We start from the raw sequence: 18471 nt of genomic DNA on the forward strand, positions 1-18471 counted from the left end.
TATTTGTGTCACCCATTTGTCTGAGGTGATGGTAGTCCAGACCGGAAGGAAATGTTGGAGTCTGCCCCCGACCGGAGTGTGATGGTCTGGGGGAAGTGGAGGGAAGTCACTGGGTAGGCGCGGTGGCAGAGCGGGCAGTGTTTGTTTTGCCTCTGCCTTTGTTATTGTTGCCCCTGTAGCCGACTCTTTGGTAACCCCTTGTAAAGGTGGACTGAGTAGGGGGTTTGTATGAAGTGGAAGCGGTGTCTGAGGAGTAACCTCTGGATGTGCTCCGAAAAGGAAGAGCGGCGAAAGGAGCGTCTGGGAGGGTGGGATTGTAAGGCTCCCATGGATTTTGCCGTGTCAGTGTCCTTTTTCATTTATCTAGGGCGTCATCCACTTTGGGGCCAAACAAATGTTCCTGGTCAAAGGGATGGTTGAAGATGGAGGCTTGTACCTCCGGTTTAAAACCCGATATCCTTAGCCAGGCATGGCGACGGAGGAGGACACTAATATTGATAGCCCTAGAGGCTGTGTCTGCTGCATCTAAGGCACAACGTATGGAGGTATTGGTAATTGTTTTGCCCTCCTGAATTAGCTCATTGGCCCTAGCTTTGTATTTATGAGGGAGATGCTGCATTATGGCTTCTAGCTCATCATAATGGACCCTGTCATACCTCGCTAGTAGTGCTTGTGTATTGGTGATACGCCATATATTGCCCCCTTGAGATGCAGTATGCTTGCCTGATGCGTCCAAGAGTTTAGACTCTTTGTCAGGTGGTGGTGCGTCACCTGACGCCTGGGAGTTGGCCCTTTTCCGTGCTGTGGATACTACCAAGGAATCAAGTGGTGCTGGCCCTCTGATGTAGGAGGGATCGTTGGGTAGGCTTTATATTTCTTATCAATGCGCGGGTTAATGACCCTGGCCCTGACTGGGTCCTTAAAGACCTCCGGCGCATGTTTTATAACACCCTTCAGCATAGGCAATATGGAGGTGGTCCTATGTGTGGTGTCAAATGTATCTAGGAGGAAATCCTCCTCCACTGGGTCGGTATGTAAATCTACCCCGTGGTAGTGTGCCGCCCTTTGCAGTAAATGGTTGAACCCCAAGGAGTCTTCTGGTGGAGAAGGTCTGGAAGGGTAAAGATCGTCTTGTGGGACGTTAGGGATATCAGGGATATTATAATCGTCCCATGGGTCTGGGGATCCTGTGGGAGTGGGGTCCCCTGTAGGTATATCTTGGGGCACATCCCCTATGTCATCGTATGGATCCCCTTGATCATCATTATCCGGGGATGGGGTCGGGGAATGATGAGGTGGAGGTGGAGGAGGGGAAGGTGGAGGAGGTGGTGGAGGTGGGGAAGGTAGTCTGAAAGGGGAGGTAGCAGAATCCTTCCTTTTTGGAGGTGGAGGCGGAGCAGGTTTCTCTAACTGTCTCTTTTTGATAGAGAGCATCAAATGTCCAGTTTTGGGATCCTTAGTTAATGTTTTTTGTAAGGGATCCGGTGCGAATAGTTCTGGAGAGGTTGGTTGGTCCGTCGGCACCGAAGGCGTCGGGGCCGTTGGTTTCTTATCGGTGCTGGTTCGTTGTTTGTAACCATGCTTGGAAAGCTCCGATTGTTTAGTAGGCGCCGAGATGGATTTCGGCTTCGAAGTGTCGGTGCCGGTGGTCTTGTGGGCTTTTGTCCGTACCGAAGATGGGGTCGGTGCCGAGGAGCTGGGTTCGAAGAGTGTTTATCCGCTCCGACGGTGGGCTGGCTCGAGCCCGAGCCGCCTGAAGGCTTAATTGGCTTCCTTACCGGTCCCGAAGGTGCGGTGTGGGAAGCAATGTCTTTGGTCTTGCTTAGGCCCGTAGGCGAAGGCGTGACCAAAGCCTTTTTCGGTGCCGGTGAGGGTGGGGCGGGGGGACGGGGGGGGGGGGGTCGGTTGGTAGAGTAGTACTCACGACCCTCTGTGCCGGAGTGATGTCCTCCACATCTGAATCGTCGGCTTCGGATGCGCTGACGAGTCCCTCGTCTGTGTGTCGTTCTGGAGCGTCAACACCTTCCCCGAAGATGTCATCCGGAATCGCCGAAGAGTGTGCCATGGTTCTTCTGGCTCTTCGGTCCCGAATCGTTTTCTTGGACCGGAAGGATTTACACACCGGACAGTCTCGAGCCTCGTGTTCGGGGGAGAGGCAGAGGTTGCACACCTCATGGAGATCGGTGTGGGGGAATTTGGACCCACAGAGGGCACTTTTTAAATGGAGTCCTTTCCATTAGCCAGGACCGGAGCTTGGGTAGGCCCGAAGGCTGCCGTCGACGACTGGAACCGAAGGTCTTGCTGGTGAGAGGTGTGTCGAGTGGGGAGATCGCGATCGAAACAATACCGCAAATTGGGGTGAGGATTGCGCGTCGATCGTCGAACTGGAAGCTGTTCGGAACCGGAGCGCGAAGATTACACCCGAGCCCAATGGCGGAAAAAAAACAATCTGAGGATGGAGCCGAAGCCCATGCGCAATACGATCCAAAGGAGGAGTCACCGACCTCGTGACTTCCAGAGACTTTCCAAGAGGAAAAACAAACTGCAAACATCCGGGCCCAACACCAGATGGCGATCTATGCACAAGTGTGTAATCTGCAGCTCATATGCCTCGAACATTCGAACACGAACACGAGCACACACACACGAGCACACACACGAACACGAGCACACACACGAACACACGAGCACACACACACACACACACGAGCACACACACAGTCAAGGGAAGTTCTTCCCTAATTTAATGCAATTCCAACCAATACTAATTTGGAAAAGCAAATGGCTGAGCTTCGCCATCATTCTTGATTGTAAAAGGAAAAACAAGGTTAATTTGATTTACTTGGACATGCCCCTATATTGGGTACTGTAGAAATGCTGTATCTGATCTTTAAAATGAATCAAGGAATCATTCCAAAAGTAAAAACAGATAACCCTGTAGCCCACAAGTGTCAAACACTGATAGCTTTCAGATGGACATATATCCCAGTATGTCAGCAGCTTAACATGCAGTTTCATGGAGGGCAAACTTATGCGGGTCACAAAACTGGACTCTCAGTCCTCAAAGTATTCATAAGTTCCAGGGAAATTACACAGTTAAAAGGTCCAGCTTTATTTAACAGGATTCAAACTCAGATCCATATAACATTTAAATAAAGTACATATGCAAAATTGAGGCTTTTTCATTTTATAAAATGTGATAAAAACCTGACTTATTGACTTACCATCTTCAGGAGTAGTTGGAAGTGGGTAAACATGGTGTGAAGCTTTAGACTTCTCTTCTGTGATCGTTCCCTAAGCAAAGCGCAAATAAAATGAATTAAAAATGGATTTGGATCTTACTGCCTAAATGACCTCAACTAAAAACAATATTACATCTCTGGTCAAAAACACATTTAGGAGGAAAGTGGAAGAGAATTCAGATAATGGTTCTAAACTATTTTCTGCAGCCAGAGAACAGACATTCACTGTGCCATTTCTCTGAGATGTATAGGCAAAAGGCCTACTGCTCAGTGGAGTGGGGCCATACGTGGTCTTGTTGTTGGTTTCTTCTTAAATCATCCATAAACAAGGAATTCTACGACAAAAATACAAGAAAAACAGTGCTACACTACATCAGCTGTTGGGTTGGCTGTAAGCATCCGAAGTCAGTTGTCTTATTTTACACTATGGTCTAAATTCCTCAAGGAAAGTAGGAACAATCTAGGTGTTTGCTTCCACCTATAGGTAATAGATTATAAAGAACAAGAGAATATGCACAAATTCCATAAGAGACCATTTTTATCAGGTTATTCAACCTAATAAGTCTGCTAACGATCTAAATTACAGAATTCTAATAAAACTTAGCCACCCAAATAGTGCCTGCAGAGCCTGAATGTGCACAAAAAGGTGGTGAAGATGTAAGAGGAACATAGGCAGCTCCCGTGACCAAAGAGAGGTACGAGAGTACTCACTTCAAGCATTATCAATTTTCACCTGTTCTGTATATCCAGATGTGCTTCAATTATTTTACAGATATTTTACTGTCCAAATAAAACAAAATGACCGGTGCTCCAAAAATGTTCCAGTAGCACTAATCTCTTTCTTGTGATCCATAAACTGTTATACACATAATAATGATGCATCAAAGCAGATGTTCCCTGTATGAATGTCGCAACAATACTAGCAATACTGGCACAAAACACCTGGTTACTGATTTTCAGTCATTTTAAATTAGACTATTGTTGGTACAATGAAAAGACACGGACGATTAACTTGCTTACGATTAAGGTACCTAGGTGTTGAGATCATTTGAGTGTCCACAAAAGGCAAAACTAACACCAGCAAATATGCTAATCAAGAATGGATTATTCAAAAATTACAATGTTAATCAACTCCCTGTTCATTCTGACAACGTCCTGCAGTACCTTTCAAATTGAGACAGACATGCACACCCTCAAACTTCAACACACAGAAATTACCTGATGACGTTTGATAATGTCCTTTAGTTTATTGAGCAATTTCAGTTCAATGTCTGGAACGAGGTAGATATTTGGTCGAGTCAGACAGTTGTTCTACAAAAGAAAATGAAAGTCAAATTTTACGCTGCTCAACATAAGAACAAAAGTTACTTACCTGTAAACTGTGGTTCTCCAGTATTGGTGTCTTTCATAGATTCACATGCTTGAATATTCCCCGAAGTGGGAGTCCCACGGTACATAACATAGCAATGTAGCAATAACATAACCATAGATAGGTAAGAATAAGCATTTGCAAAGCCAATAGGTCTCGACTTTGAGAACTTTTGGCACTGTCAATTGTTTTAGCTATGCTGCACAGTATCCCTGATAATGTGCCACATGACTAGAGGATGCAAAAGTATAATAATAATTTTGTAGGCGCACCCCTAGAAAATTATGCAGATTTTTTTTTTCTTTTTAAGCTGAATCGGCAATTAAAAAGGAAAAAAACACGTTTTTTTTTTTAAAAGGGGGTGGAGTGTGGAAGCAATGCAGGGAAGGGCAGTGGGGGGGGGGTAATAGGGGGGGGGGTAATAGGTGGGGGCAGATGTATCCGCTCCCTCAGTGGCAAAAGTAACATGGGGGCTGGGAAGGAAGCCGAAGCAACACAGGGGTGCACTGTAAAGTTAAATCACTATCAGTGGAGGGTTAATGCATCCCTGCTCCAGGGAACGGACAAACTCATGAGGCGGAAGTAAAGCCCACACAAGCCATCCAATAAGAAGCAAGCAAATGAGTGACATTGAGGTCAACCAATGAGAGGCAACTGGCGGACTCTAAACCCACTGTAAAATGACAATATTGTCTCGCAACTAATCCCTAGGCAAGACCTAAAACAGTATTGGAGGCCTTTGGGGAGCAGCCCAAGAGCTGTTCTGCCCCTTGAGAGCGAAAGGCTGGGATGGTTTAATCTTTGGAGCTTAAATTAGAGGTACTTCAGACAGAGTGAGGAACATGAAGCCAGCCTGCCACCCGAGAGCCAGTCAGACCTAAAAAACATTCACACCCCCACAGACCTGACCAGAAACCACGACCCCGGCGGCGCGCTCGCGTCTGAATTTCCAGATTTTTTTTAAGTGAGAAAAATCGTGAAAGAAATAGGCAGGGCTGCGGGGCGGCGTTTAAGCAGACGTTTGTGATGACTGCTTCTGTGCACACAAAGTGAAACGTGATATTGTTAATTAATTCACGAAACCGGAGAGACTTTTGCAAACTCTGCCGACTCGCTTTGCAGCAAAGTCAATAATAAACTTGCACCCCACCCCACACAGAGATAGAAAGAAGCCTTATGCTGGGGGAGTGGAGGTGGGGGGGGGGGGGGGGGGGGGGGGGGATGGGGGCGGTGTCAGGGAGCGGTGACCTCTGCATTGTAGCGCCCTGTGTGCCTGGTGTCGATTTGTGGATTTTCTTAGCAGGAAGAGTTACTCATTCACCCCCCTTTATTTTACGCCATCCTGTGGTTATGGTCAAAGGAGTCGTATAGTTTTCAGCAACGAAATCTTGTATTCCCTCAGTTACTCATTAAAGGGACATCAGACGAGCAGTGATTGGAAGACCAGCCACCCTACACCAAACACTGCGCAGCCCAACACACACAATAGGGTGATGGGCTGGAAACCCCCCCATTGTTTGCAGGCCAGGGGGCACCGCCTGTATCTATGCTGGGTCAGCAGGGGGGGGTTTGGCCTGCTCCCCCTCTCAAAGTTGAAGGGCGCAAGTCAGGCTGCGGCCTCACGTGCACAGTGCAGATTGCCTGGCCACATAATGACGTCACCAGCCTTCACGTCACAGAGCCATCCAGGATAGAATGTAAAAGTTTTTTTTGCTAAGTGAAGGCAGAAATAGATGGCTGAGCGAAAGGACCATCAAGCTATCCCCATACACAGGTGGTGAACAAATAACGCACACACATAACCCCCTCGAATCATGACAAGGTACTGGATTAACGTCATCTGTTTTGCGCCCTACAGGTTAACCACCCTCTTCTTTCCATTTCTATTGGTCCATGCACTTAAGACAATTTAGTTTAGAAAAAATGAACGAATCAGGAAATCAGTTGAAAGCGCGCACTCTAATAGTATATAAAAACAAGCATTTGCAATGCATTAGGTCTCGCATTTACTAGAGTTTGAGCTATTGGCATTGTAGATTACAATGCCTTTTATTAATGTGTTGGTTTTAAAAAAAAAAGGCATTGTCATTTACAATGCCAATAGCATAAACTCTCGCAAAAGCGAGACCTATTAGCTATGTCAATGCTTGTTCTGGTTAGTCGCAAATCCATTTTCTCACAGATAACGTCACGCAGATCTTCGAGGGGTGTTTGCACACCTGGAACGTGGTCCTGGGGTACCTTATGCGCGGGTGCTGACAAGCCTGGGGTGCCCGCCGGGACCCAGCATCGGTAGGATGCTGAGGAGGTGGCGGAGCCATGGCGCACAATAACTGGCGCATCCCTGCTGATATGCAGGGATGCGCCAGATATTGTAAATCTGCCCCGCAGTTTCGAAGGAAATCCTGCAGGTACTGAAAGGAAGTTGAAGTTAAAGTTATTATTGATTTATAAAGCCAATGCACATTATAGATAAATGTAGGCACGTACTGATATTCAAATTGAAAAGGCCAGCGATGTAATCAGTTATGTTTTGGATTCAGTTTGGGAATTAAACTTTAAAAGTGCAGCCCCTTGGTGCCTTCAGCGCTAAACGAGCACCAATGTTTCTGTTGCTGAATAAACATACAGCACGCAGGGTTAGTAGAGATAACAAGCTCATCAGTCATCGTTTACTTTATAGTATGTTTATCTCGTGTGAATTAATTCAGATTAAAATAAAAACCCGTTTAACGTGGTCATTGTATTTCACCTAGATCGTTTAGCTCAAACACAAATTTCACATGTTCTTTATGCTCTGAGAACATTAGCTAGGCTGTAAGAATCCCTGACCGCGAATTTATCACTGGTGCGTGCTGCTCGATAAACAGATGATTCTTGTCCTGTTTATATTTTTATTCGAGGTGGGCATCCTTACCACAGCACGCATAGTTTGTTAATGAAGCTAAAGTGTTAAAACACGCTATCAGAGGACGGAAGATAAATACACAGACAGTGCTTGCAGCTGCACGATCTGTTTGCCTGCTCTCAGTGTCCTGTTAAGAAGTTCAGATCTCCTTATACAGTTACATGTAGATGATATACTAACCCTTCTTCCCTCATGGGCCCACTCAGTGAAAGCTGGTACAGCAGTTCTTACCCAATGGAACCCCAACATACATATGGTATTCTGTTACCCATTTTTGTTGGTCATTGCTGGGGGCGCGAAACTACGTAGAACTATTGTTTACTTCTTTGTTTTCATGGCTTGGCCCCGTCAATTTAAAGGGTGTTTTTTCATTGCACATTTATGAAGAGTAAGGGGCTTTGTCAACTGAATTATCACCTCTGAAACTTGCAGATCACGAGTCCGAATCCTGGCATGGCAGCCACAGCATTCCATCCTTCGCATATGGAGAAATGAGCGCCATTAAATGGGGTACCGCCTAGAAGCGACAGAACTGCGGTTTGTATTGTTAATAGAATTTAGTGCATATTCGCACACAAGCTCAAGCTTGCTATGAAGCGCAATGGAAAAACAAGCAATTATTTATATGCCCAGAACGCATTTCTGCATGTGTCGTAGCCTATGCCACACTTTCAATAGTGCCGGAAATAATGTATTTTCATACCAGAGGCATTTCTTATCTCTTCAATCCGGTGTAACATGTAAGTGCATTTATAGACATGGGTATATAAAGTTAAGGGATGTGGGGAACCAAGTTTGAGTCTCGGCGTCGGTTCAAGAGCCTGTGATTCTGGGCAAATCACTTATTCTCCCCCGTGCCTACCAAAAAATGAATGTGTCATTGTGTAATATAACTAACTGGTGGTCATGTAAAGCGCTCCAATACCTTAGGTTCGAGTTTGCGCTACACGAAACTGCACACAAAAAAAGTGCCACTATCCGGCATGTTGGAATTTGGACGGAGACAAGCAAATCAATTCCAGTGGCCAAGATAGCACGAACAACAGCGTAAAACACATTCAGGACCGAGACTATTAACTCTTCTGGAAACTTTGCTTTTAAGCACTCTTTTTCTTCGCTCTGGAGACTAGTTCATTACACTTTCATGTGAAAAAAAATTCATTTGAATTCGTTATCTTTTCTGAATGCATCAATTAGTTCTCACTTACAAAACCCTCCCCACTACACTTTGTATTAGTAGTCTTGTATTAACCCTCCCCACTACACTTTGTATTAGTAGTCTTGTTTTAATGTGTAAATTATTTGTTACCTGAAGTCTGCGAAGCAGTACAAAAAAAGAGTTTTCGCCTATAAATTTTGCGGCATTGTGGTAATAAACTCGAATTTACTTTGGTGTAGTAAATGCCTGAATGCATGTTTGGTATTACATTTGCTCGAAATAACCTGCCCCGTATATTTTCACTGGCGTACGACATCCACTCTAAAGGGTTTCCTCTGGTGAGCTACTTAAAATATATGGTGGTAAACGTCTTTATCATTCTGTCCTGTCTTTCATTGTCACCTCAAAATAACTGTTCAGTACATTTCACTTGTTTGAACCGACGCTTCCTTAAGCAGTGATGACAGTCAGTACCGGAAAAGCACAGCACAATCTTCAGTTACGCTTGCCCTTCATATTCTAGTCAATCGAAATCTATGGCGCTGTAAATCCAAGGGTGACCCACTGGTACTAGATGTACTGAGGTTACCATAACGAATAGTAACACCGCATCGGCTAAAAGGGGTGGGGGCGCATGTAGCGGGTGATGGAGGCAGAATGTGACGGGACTGCAGAGATGTGATGTGAAAAATTGTGGATTTGGCAGGTGTTGGCAGCAGTGTGTGGTGGTCATGCATAGTGGGGTAGGTGAACACTTATTGTAGTGGAGGGTACTGGTTTTGGAAAGCAGCGATTGTGGAGAGTAGTGATGGTGGTGACGTGAACACTAGATACCCCCAACGCACGCCAAGGTCCAAGTCCTAAAGCGATCGGACTGTAACAATTCCCACAACTTTGGCGGGTTAGGCTCACATTGGTAATTGAAGAAAAGATTCCTTTAACAAATAGCAGTCTCTGTATACACGGTCTGCTCAAGAGACCGCAAAGCAATATATTCGGTCTAATGGAAATCAACGGTGTCTTACCGGAACGCTTTTAGAGGGGAAGCGGCAGCCGCCCATGCCTCCCATAGCTCTCTGATGTTCAAGCACACCTCGCATTTTATCTCTTCATAAAGAGGCCTCGGATCCTGTTAGCCATGAATCAACAGCCCGCTGGAGTGGGAGCGGCCAGCTCGCACAGCTGCAAGTCGGCCATGTTAAACCAGCTGTCTCTTCCTACTCGTGTTTAAATAAAGAATGCCCCTAAACCCGCAGCACCTTAAAAACGAGCCGTCTTTGCGTTTCCTCCTTCCAGAGTCCGTGTACTGCACCACGTGTTTGGGGCACGGAGCAGATCGCATGATGCCATGACGTATTTGCTCGTGCTTTTCTCTGCCGAGCCACTTGGACGGCCTCGCCTCGCCTGTTAATGGGTTTCTTGTCTTAATGGGGCCATGTGATTGGCCCCATAAAGATAAGAAACCTTTTGCGACTAACGCAAAGCAGGCGAGGCAGTCTAAATGGGACGGCTCAGAAATCCAAGCAAAGACGTCACCGACACCTCTTTTCCAATGGCTGGCCACCGTTTAGCATAAACGGTGACGCCAACCAATGGAAAAGAGGGGTGGGGCTTAATGCCCCTTACAGAAAATCCCTCAAAAACATTACATCTCGCCGGGCGAGACTGTGCATGCGCGCAGCTACGCCAGGCGAGACCTAAAAACTAGATCAACTAATATCTTTTTCACACTTTGTTTCCCCGTAAGGGCGATAATACAGATTTAATAACAAAAGAAAATGAGAATCTCCAGGGTTGGAAAATATAAAGTAGAAGACACTTTTTTTGTCTGCACGGAGTAGTGGGGTCATATTCTGTTTCGGCAAAACCCTAAGGGGGGTGACGACCGGGGAAATGAATGTTTGAGAACAATTGTGCCGGGGAAAGTGGGGGGCGGAGCGGATACATTTTCTCATTTAAAGTAAATTGCACCGGGGCCTGAACACACTTGCTTTCTCTGGATTATTAACAGATGCTCCCCCAGCCCTCCCTAAAATAAAGAAAACAAGCATTGGAAATGCAATAGGTCTCGCATTTGTTTGAGTTAGAGCTATTGACATTGTAAATGACAATGTCTTTTACCAATGTTTTATGGAGTGTATGTATGTCGTGGGGAGTGGAATTATGTGGGTTGGATTGGATTAGTTAGCTGTGTAATTGCGTGACATGGATTTGTGTAGAGGAATTATGTGGCATGGTCTGTTGTGGAATTATGTGGATGGTATTTATATGCCATTGAGTGAGGTGCAATTATGAGGAGTGGGATTTTGCGTTCTGGAGAGTGATTATATGGAATGGTATTTTGTATCGTGGAGTGGTGTGTAGTGGAGTTTAATTATGTGGTGTGCTGTTTTTTGTGACAATGTGAAATTGCGTGGTGTGGATTGGATGTATGTGGTGTGTTGTGTAATTGTGTTGAATTGTTTTATGTGATTTGGTGTTGAATTATGTGCTGTGGATTGGAAATGTGTGGAATTTAATTGTGTCCTGTGGAACTGTGTGGATAGCTTTGCCGTTTTTGTGATGAAAAAGAACAAATAGGTAGGAGTAAGCTACAGATCTCTGTGTCTGGGTGTTTAAATAAAATAAAGAGTTAGATCTATTGGTGTTGTAAATGTTAATGTTTCTTGCCTATGTGTTATGGAGTGGAATGAATGTATGTGGTGTGTAGTGGAATTATGTGAGTTGGACTGGAATTGTTAGTTGTGGTGTTCTGTGGCATGGAATTGCGTGGTGTTGAATGGATTTGTGAAGAGAAATTATGTGGCATGTTGTGCAGTGGCCAGAAGATCACAGCACATGTCAGCAGCGAGTGTTTACCTGACTAATCTAGGAAGCATCCTTCGAAGTAACCGCTGCCAAGCTCTGGAACTCGCTCCCAGCTGATATTAGGCACATTTCTGTTCTCCCATTTAGGAGAAGGATCAAAACCTGGTTATTCCCTAAAACTTCTGTCTGACAACTCTCGGTTTTTTGCTTCATTTTACGTCTCCCTCTGATCTAGTCAGTGCCAGGATGCCTGCAATGGTGACAGTACGCTTTATAAATGCTTAAAATAAATAAATATGGAACAAAGTACCTTCAGTTGTAGACAAATTTGTTTTCCATTTTATGTTGCTCTTATTTTGATGTTCATTGTAAGGTGCTGGGTACCTATGCAGTGTTTAATCCCAACTATGTGGAGCATGAAAACTCACAAACCAATTCACCCATTCACAGATTTGACCCCAGTGGTGCACTCATCCTTTCATCCTCCTATGGTTCAGAGAACGAGTGCTGGTGGGTAACACTCATATGTTTAAAAATGGCTGATGACGCTAGGATTGAAACAGGCTTTACAAAATGCACGATATTAATTCAGAATTTGATGCATCATGCCTTATCGTACGTCACTTCTGTGTATTAGTGCCAGGGCCGGACTGGGAACTGAAATCAGCCCTGGCAAAATTTGGCAGACCAGCCCCCGTCAAATTTGGAAGACCAGCCCCCGTCCAGTGCGTAGCGAGCGAGCGCAGCGAGCGAGCCCGACTGCTATTAGGGGGGGTTCTCCCCCCAAGAAAATTTTGAAAAACAACCGACCAAAATGGTGAATTTTACAGCACATTTTTCATTACATATTCAATTGTATCAACTTTCAAAGCACAGTAAATAGTAGATGATGACCTTCAAGAGCACCAGGTTACCCACCCAGTCATATGTACCCAGACATTCTTTCAGAGAGCACCAAAAATAGGCACAAGTAGTAAATCAGAGAGAAGTAAAAGTGAGACCAGCCCCCACATGGTGTGTAGCGAGCATGCGCAACAGTTAGCAACCACTACTAGGGCTTGCGCTAGTGGTGACATCCTGGTGACATATGTAGTAAAAGGGCATATTTTTAGGCCTGGCAAAAGGTTCCAATTGCCAGGTCAAAATGGCAGTTTTACAACTGCACAGGCAGACTGCAATGGTAGGCCGTGGCCTTGACACATGTTTAAATAGGCTACTTACGTGGGTGGCACAATAAGTGTTGCAGGCCCACTAGCAGCATTTAATTTACAGTCCCTGGGGACATGTAGAACCACATTTTTAGGGACTTACAAGTAAATTAAATTTGCCAGTTTTACCATGTTTAAAGGAAAGAGCACAAGCACTTTAGCACTGATTAGCGCTGGTAAAGTGCACTGAGACCTAAGAGATAACAAAAATGGCTTTTGATGTAATAAAGCAGATCAAACCTGCATTTAATTTGGAGAAATCTTAGGCCAACAAGGACTTATCTAACCATGTCTCAGCAGTCAGTATGAACAATAATGTATCTAAAAAACACTTCACAGGGGAGGCCTGTGGAAGACTAGTGCTACAGCTCATCATCCTTTAAGAGCATCTCCCCATGAAGTCCCAGTATCATTTTGAATGTTTAACACAGGAGAGAGTTTATGGATGCATATTCTTTAAGTTCTTTTCAAGTATTCTGAGTGTTATGTGAAGCAGATTAGCAGATCTCTATGTCCATTTACTTTGAGGAGTTAATAATTGGCATATCCCACTATCATTGTATCAGCAGCAAATAGTTACAGACCCCACCAACCATTTAGCCCAACCATGAACATGAAGCATAGGTTGTCCTCAAGGGCACGCCACTTATGCAACAACTTGTAGGACACTTTATGACAGGCATGTGCTTTAAATGTGCATCACATGTGCGCAGCCTTTTGAATCTCAAAAGAACCTGGAGGGGACTACGGAGAGTAATCCCATTTAAATGGATGGATATATGATGGATGGATGGATGGATAGATAGATGGATGAGCTTTGATAAGAGGACAGAGATGTACGCGAAGGACATTGTAAGAGTTTGGCCCAACAGCTTTGTCACAGTATATCCAAGATAAAGCCCTCACAGGTTCAAAATACAAACAGTGCACCATCATATATTATAATTGCATGGCCTATGCACACATTTGTGCCAAGCAAGGAAAATCCTCCATGTTCATCACACCATCAGTGAGCTCATTATCAGACGCGGAAAGGGCGCGCATTGAGTTCGCACTGTGAGGGTTTCGAGCTGGGGCCATGCAAAACCCTTACTAACCAGAGACCATCAAACCAACCAATGGTAGAACAGGTCTGGTTGGCAAGAGGGGATTGCTTTGTTTACAGTCTAGGAAAAACCATGTCCTCCATTGTGCTCCTTGTGAAGATGACTGGTTTCCAAGAAAATCAGAAACAGCTATGGGCTTGGTAGAAACGTGGACAGGCTTCCAACACCACAGGCACATCTGTGTTTCTAATTTAAGTCTGGCCTAGAGACAACTTTAATTGACTCTGTGTTAAGCTATGGAATGGAAAGAGGCGCATCAAGGACAGGCAAGAATGCACTTGCACAGGCCGTAGGCTGAGATGGCCTTGGGTAGCCACACAGGTCATGTACAACTGTACAGTCAGCAAGCTACGATGCATACTAGTAAGTAGTGGGGTAAACCAAACAGCAGGCATGCTGCAGGTCAGAAGGAACGAAAAGTTTCTTACCTGTCGGTGTAGTTTTGCAGCTTGAAGATCTTTCTGGATTCACTATGCTGTGCATTATTCCGCGATCTTGTGGTTGGGTCCGGATTCGTAGTCTTTTCTTTGTTTTTTTTTTTTTTTTTTGTAGCCCAGGTGGGCGTCGACGTCCACCATTTGGTGCACCTCCCGTGACGTCGTCGTGCTTCCTGCGGAAGTCCCACCTTTGGGGCGCCATCTTCGGGTTCTTTTTTTCCCTTTTTTTTTTTTTTTTAACCCTAGGCGATTGATTAATCCTTTTGTCCATATTTCTGTACGTTTCCACTTCTTTGATCCTATCCATTTCACCCCCTCTTCCTCCAGCCTCATCTTCCTGGCGGAGGTGGGTGGGTTCGCTAGTGAATCCAGAAAGATCTTCAAGCTGCAAAACTACACCGACAGGTAAGAAACTTTTCGTTTTGCAGCGTGAATCTTTCTGGATTCACTATGCTGTGCATAGATTTTGTAGCGGTTTTCCTACTTTTGTGGTGGCTGGGTGGAAGATGATCGCTGGTCGTTGAAAATGTGTTGTAGCACCTTCTGTCCGACCTGTGCTTCCTTATTCATTTGAATGTCCACGCAGTAGTGCTTTGTGAACGTGTGCACAGATGCCCAAGTTGCTGCGAGACAAATGTCTTGGATGGGCGTGTTTGCCAGGAAGGCAACTGTGGCCCCCTTCTTCCTTGTGGAGTGAGCTTGGGGCCCCTCCGTTAGCTCCTGTCCAGCCTGTTTGTGACAGAATTGAATAGTGAGGGCAATCCACCTAGCGATGGTGCCCTTGGTGACTGGTCTACCCATGAAGCTAGTAGCAAAGGACACAAACAGCTGCTTCGACTTCCTGAGTTCCTTGGTATCTGGATACTCTGATTCATGTGGAACGCCGACACTACCTTGGGCATGAAGTGTGGGTCCGTCCTCAGGACTACCCTGTCTTTGTGAATTTGAATGTAGGGCTCCTGCAGCGTTAGTGCTTGAAGCTCACTCACCCTGCGTAGTGAGGTTATGGCCACTAGAAAGGCAGTTTTCATCGTCAACATTTGTAGAGTGGCCTTGTGAATGGGTTCAAACGGCGCCTTCATGAGCTCCGTCAGAACCACGTTTAAATTCCATGCCGGCGGCGGCAACCTTTTCGGGGGTGCCATTCTTTTGGCTCCCTCCATGAATCTCTTCACCACCTGCGAGGTGAAGAAGCTTCCACCCTTCCCACCTCTGGTGTAGGCAACGATCGCTGCTAGGTGTACCCTTAGGGAGCTCGAGCAGAGGTTACTCTTTAGAAGGTGTGTGAGGTACCTCAGCACAGTGGAGTCTCTTGTCATTCTGTTTTGCAGGCCCTTTTTCCTGCACCACACCGTGAATCTCTTCCACTTTGCGCTGTAGCACTTTCTTGTAGTAGGTTTCCTTGCCTCTCGTAGCACTCGCATAGTGCTCTGAGGTAACCTTAGGTGTGCGAACTCTAGGTCTTCAGGAGCCATGCTGCTAGGTTGAGTGTCTCTGGCCCTGGGTGCAGGACCTCCCCGTTTTGCATTGAGAGCAGGTCTTTTCTCCTCTCGAACCTGTACGGTTTGCCTTGCGCCATTTCTTGAATCTGTGAGAACCATGTCTGCCTCGCCCACTGTGGAGCCACCAGGATCAGAGTCATGTTGCTGGTTCTGCACTTGTCGAGCACTCTGTGCAACAGGGGTATCGGTGGAAAGGCGTAGGCAAATGTCCTCCACCAGCTTATCCATAGGGCATTTCCCTTGGATTGCTGATCTGGTTGCCTGGACGCGAAGCTTCGGCATTTTGCATTGTGGCGTGTTGCAAATAGGTCTATTGTGGGAGTCCCCCATCTCTGGAAGATTTTCTCCGTTTCCTGGCCATTGAGCTCCCACTCGTGTGATGCTGAGGTCTGTCTGCTTAGCCAGTCTGCCTCCACATTGTCCTTCCCTGGTAGGTGAATTGCCAGTAGATCTATTTTGAGAGGTATGGCCCATCTCCAAATTTCCTGAGCTAGGGATGAGAGGGGAAACGACTGTGTCCCCCCTTGTTTGTTGATGTAGAACATCGCCGTGGTGTTGTCTGTCTGTACCAACACCCTCTGGCCGAACAGGTGTCTCTGGAATGCCTTCAGGGCTAACAGTATCGTTTTCAACTCGAGGTAGTTGATGTGGCGGACCGCGTCTTCTGGGGCCCATAGACCCCTCACTCTGAGGTTGTCCATGTGCGCTCCCCATCCCTTCTGCGATGCGTCCGTGGTAATGGTCATTGTTGGGCTTGGTGGTGTCAGGCTTCTCCCCGTTGTTATGTTGTCTCTGTTCCACCAAGTTATCTCCTCCTGCACTGCGTGCGTAACAACCACTAGATCCTCCCAACTTCCGTTTGCTTGTGACCATTGCTGTTGCAGCCATTCCTGGAATGGTCTCATGTGCAGGCGTACATTCGGCACCAGCTGGATACAGGACGCCATCATCCCCATCATCTTGCTCACCGCCCTCACTGTCAGAGCTCGCCCCTTCTGGTAGAGCTGCGTCTCCTTCAGTAGAGCATCTGTCCTCCTGTCGCTGGGCACTACTGTACTGTTGAGGGAGTTGATCTTTGCCCCCAGGAAAATCTTTACCTGTTCCGGTTCCAGCGATGATTTTCCCCAGTGGATGGAAAATCCCAGATTTGTGAGGGTGTCTGTTACGCGTTTTGCGTGCCTCTCGCACTTCTCGCGTGAGCTTGCCTTGACCAGCCAGTCGTCCAAGTAGGGGTATACGTGTATTCCCTGCTTTCGTAGGTGTGCCGCTACCGCCGACAGGCATTTCGTAAAGACCCTTGGCGCAGATTTTAATCCGAAGGCCAGGGTTGTGAACTGGTAGTGTTCCTGTTCGATGTTGAATCTTAGAAGGCCCTTGTGCCTTCTGTTTATTGGGATGTGAAGGTAGGCATCCTTGAGGTCCACGGTGACCATGAAGTCCCCTTCTCTTATCTGTGGCAGTACCTCCTGCAGTGAAGTCATTTTGAACCTTTGCGTTCTGATGAACTTGTTTAGGTAACGGAGGTCCAGTATGGGTCTGAGGTCTCCGTCTACCTTCGGCACCACGAAGTAGTTTGAGTAGACCCCTTTGTTGCGTTCCCTGAACGGCACCGTCTCTATGGCTCCCTTTTGTAGGAGTTTCCGCGTTTCTTCTCTGAGTATTGCCAGTTCTTGGGCCGATCTCTGCCTTCCCTTCGGCTTCCTGTTTGGAGGTCTTTTCTCCAAGTCTACGCAGTATCCGTACTGCACGATGTTCCGTATCCACTTGTCTGTGGTTATACGCCACCACTCCTGAAGGTAGAACCTCAGCCTTCCGCCTACTGGTGACGTATGATCGTAGGCTCTTGAATTTTCTCTTCCCCCTGATGACACTTTTTTGCGCCTCACCCTTGGGGACCTTACGAGGGTAGGCGTCTTCTTGCGTGCTGAGTCACTTCGAGGAGGGCTGATCGCCCCCTCTCCTCCTTTGGCCACGTCCGTTCCCTCTCCCGCGAAAGGACTGGCCCCGAGGTTGATATTGCCAGTTTTGCTTCTGCTGACTTTGTCCGTGACCTTCGCCCTGCTGACCTTGCTGGAACGCCTGGTGCGACGTCCCCTGTTGGCTTCCACCCCTACCGTAGGGTCTCCTCGAGGGATTTCCTCGTCTCATTCCCCTCAGCTGTAGGGCCCCCATGGACCTCGCTGTCTCGTTTTCCTTCTTGAGCTGGGTGAGCTTTTCGTCCACCGTTGCTCCGAACAGTGTCTCTCCGTTGAAGGGGGTGCCAAGGATGTTGTTCTGCACTTCCGGTTTGAATCCCGAGATTCTTAGCCATGCATGCCTCCTCTCTGTGACCCCTATGGCCATGAGTCTTGCTGAAGTCTCTGCCCCATCCAACGCCGTCTTTATACAGGAGTTGGCGATGTTCTTGCCTTCATCCACCAGGTGAGAGGCTCTCTGGCGGTATTCTTCGGGGAGGTGCTTTACTAGCTCCCCCATCTCATCCCAGTGTTGGTATTGGTGTCTATTGAGGAGTGCATTCGAATTCGCCATGCGCCAGTGCATTGCGGCGTTCCTCTCGACCTTTCTGCCTGTGAGGTCGATCCTCCTGCTCTCCTTATCCGGAGGTGGCCCCGAAGTTGCTGGAACGTTGGCCCTTCTCCTGGCCGTGGAGGCTATGATGGAGTCTGCGGTGACGCTACCCTTGATGTAAGGTGGGTCCAGGGAGGAGTGCTTATATTTCTTCTCTGTCCTGG

At 46.7% G+C, this 18471-nt stretch overlaps 1 protein-coding gene across 4 annotated transcripts in view; it reads right to left on the bottom strand.

The window, feature by feature from the left end:
- Positions 1 to 18471, bottom strand: part of SMARCC1 (SWI/SNF related BAF chromatin remodeling complex subunit C1) — a 958790-nt gene that overhangs the window by 795799 nt on the left and 144520 nt on the right. For all 4 annotated transcript variants that reach the window (XM_085628643.1, XM_085628641.1, XM_085628642.1 and 1 more), the window contains exons 5-6: positions 4461 to 4553; positions 3225 to 3294 (exon numbers count right to left, since the gene is read on the bottom strand). In XM_085628643.1, coding sequence (XP_085484769.1) covers positions 3225 to 3294; positions 4461 to 4553 — 163 coding nt within the window. The remainder of the gene's footprint in view (positions 1 to 3224; positions 3295 to 4460; positions 4554 to 18471) is intronic.

The sequence above is a fragment of the Triturus cristatus genome, chromosome 10, assembly GCF_964204655.1.
Source record: "Triturus cristatus chromosome 10, aTriCri1.1, whole genome shotgun sequence".
NCBI lineage: Eukaryota > Metazoa > Chordata > Amphibia > Caudata > Salamandridae > Triturus > Triturus cristatus.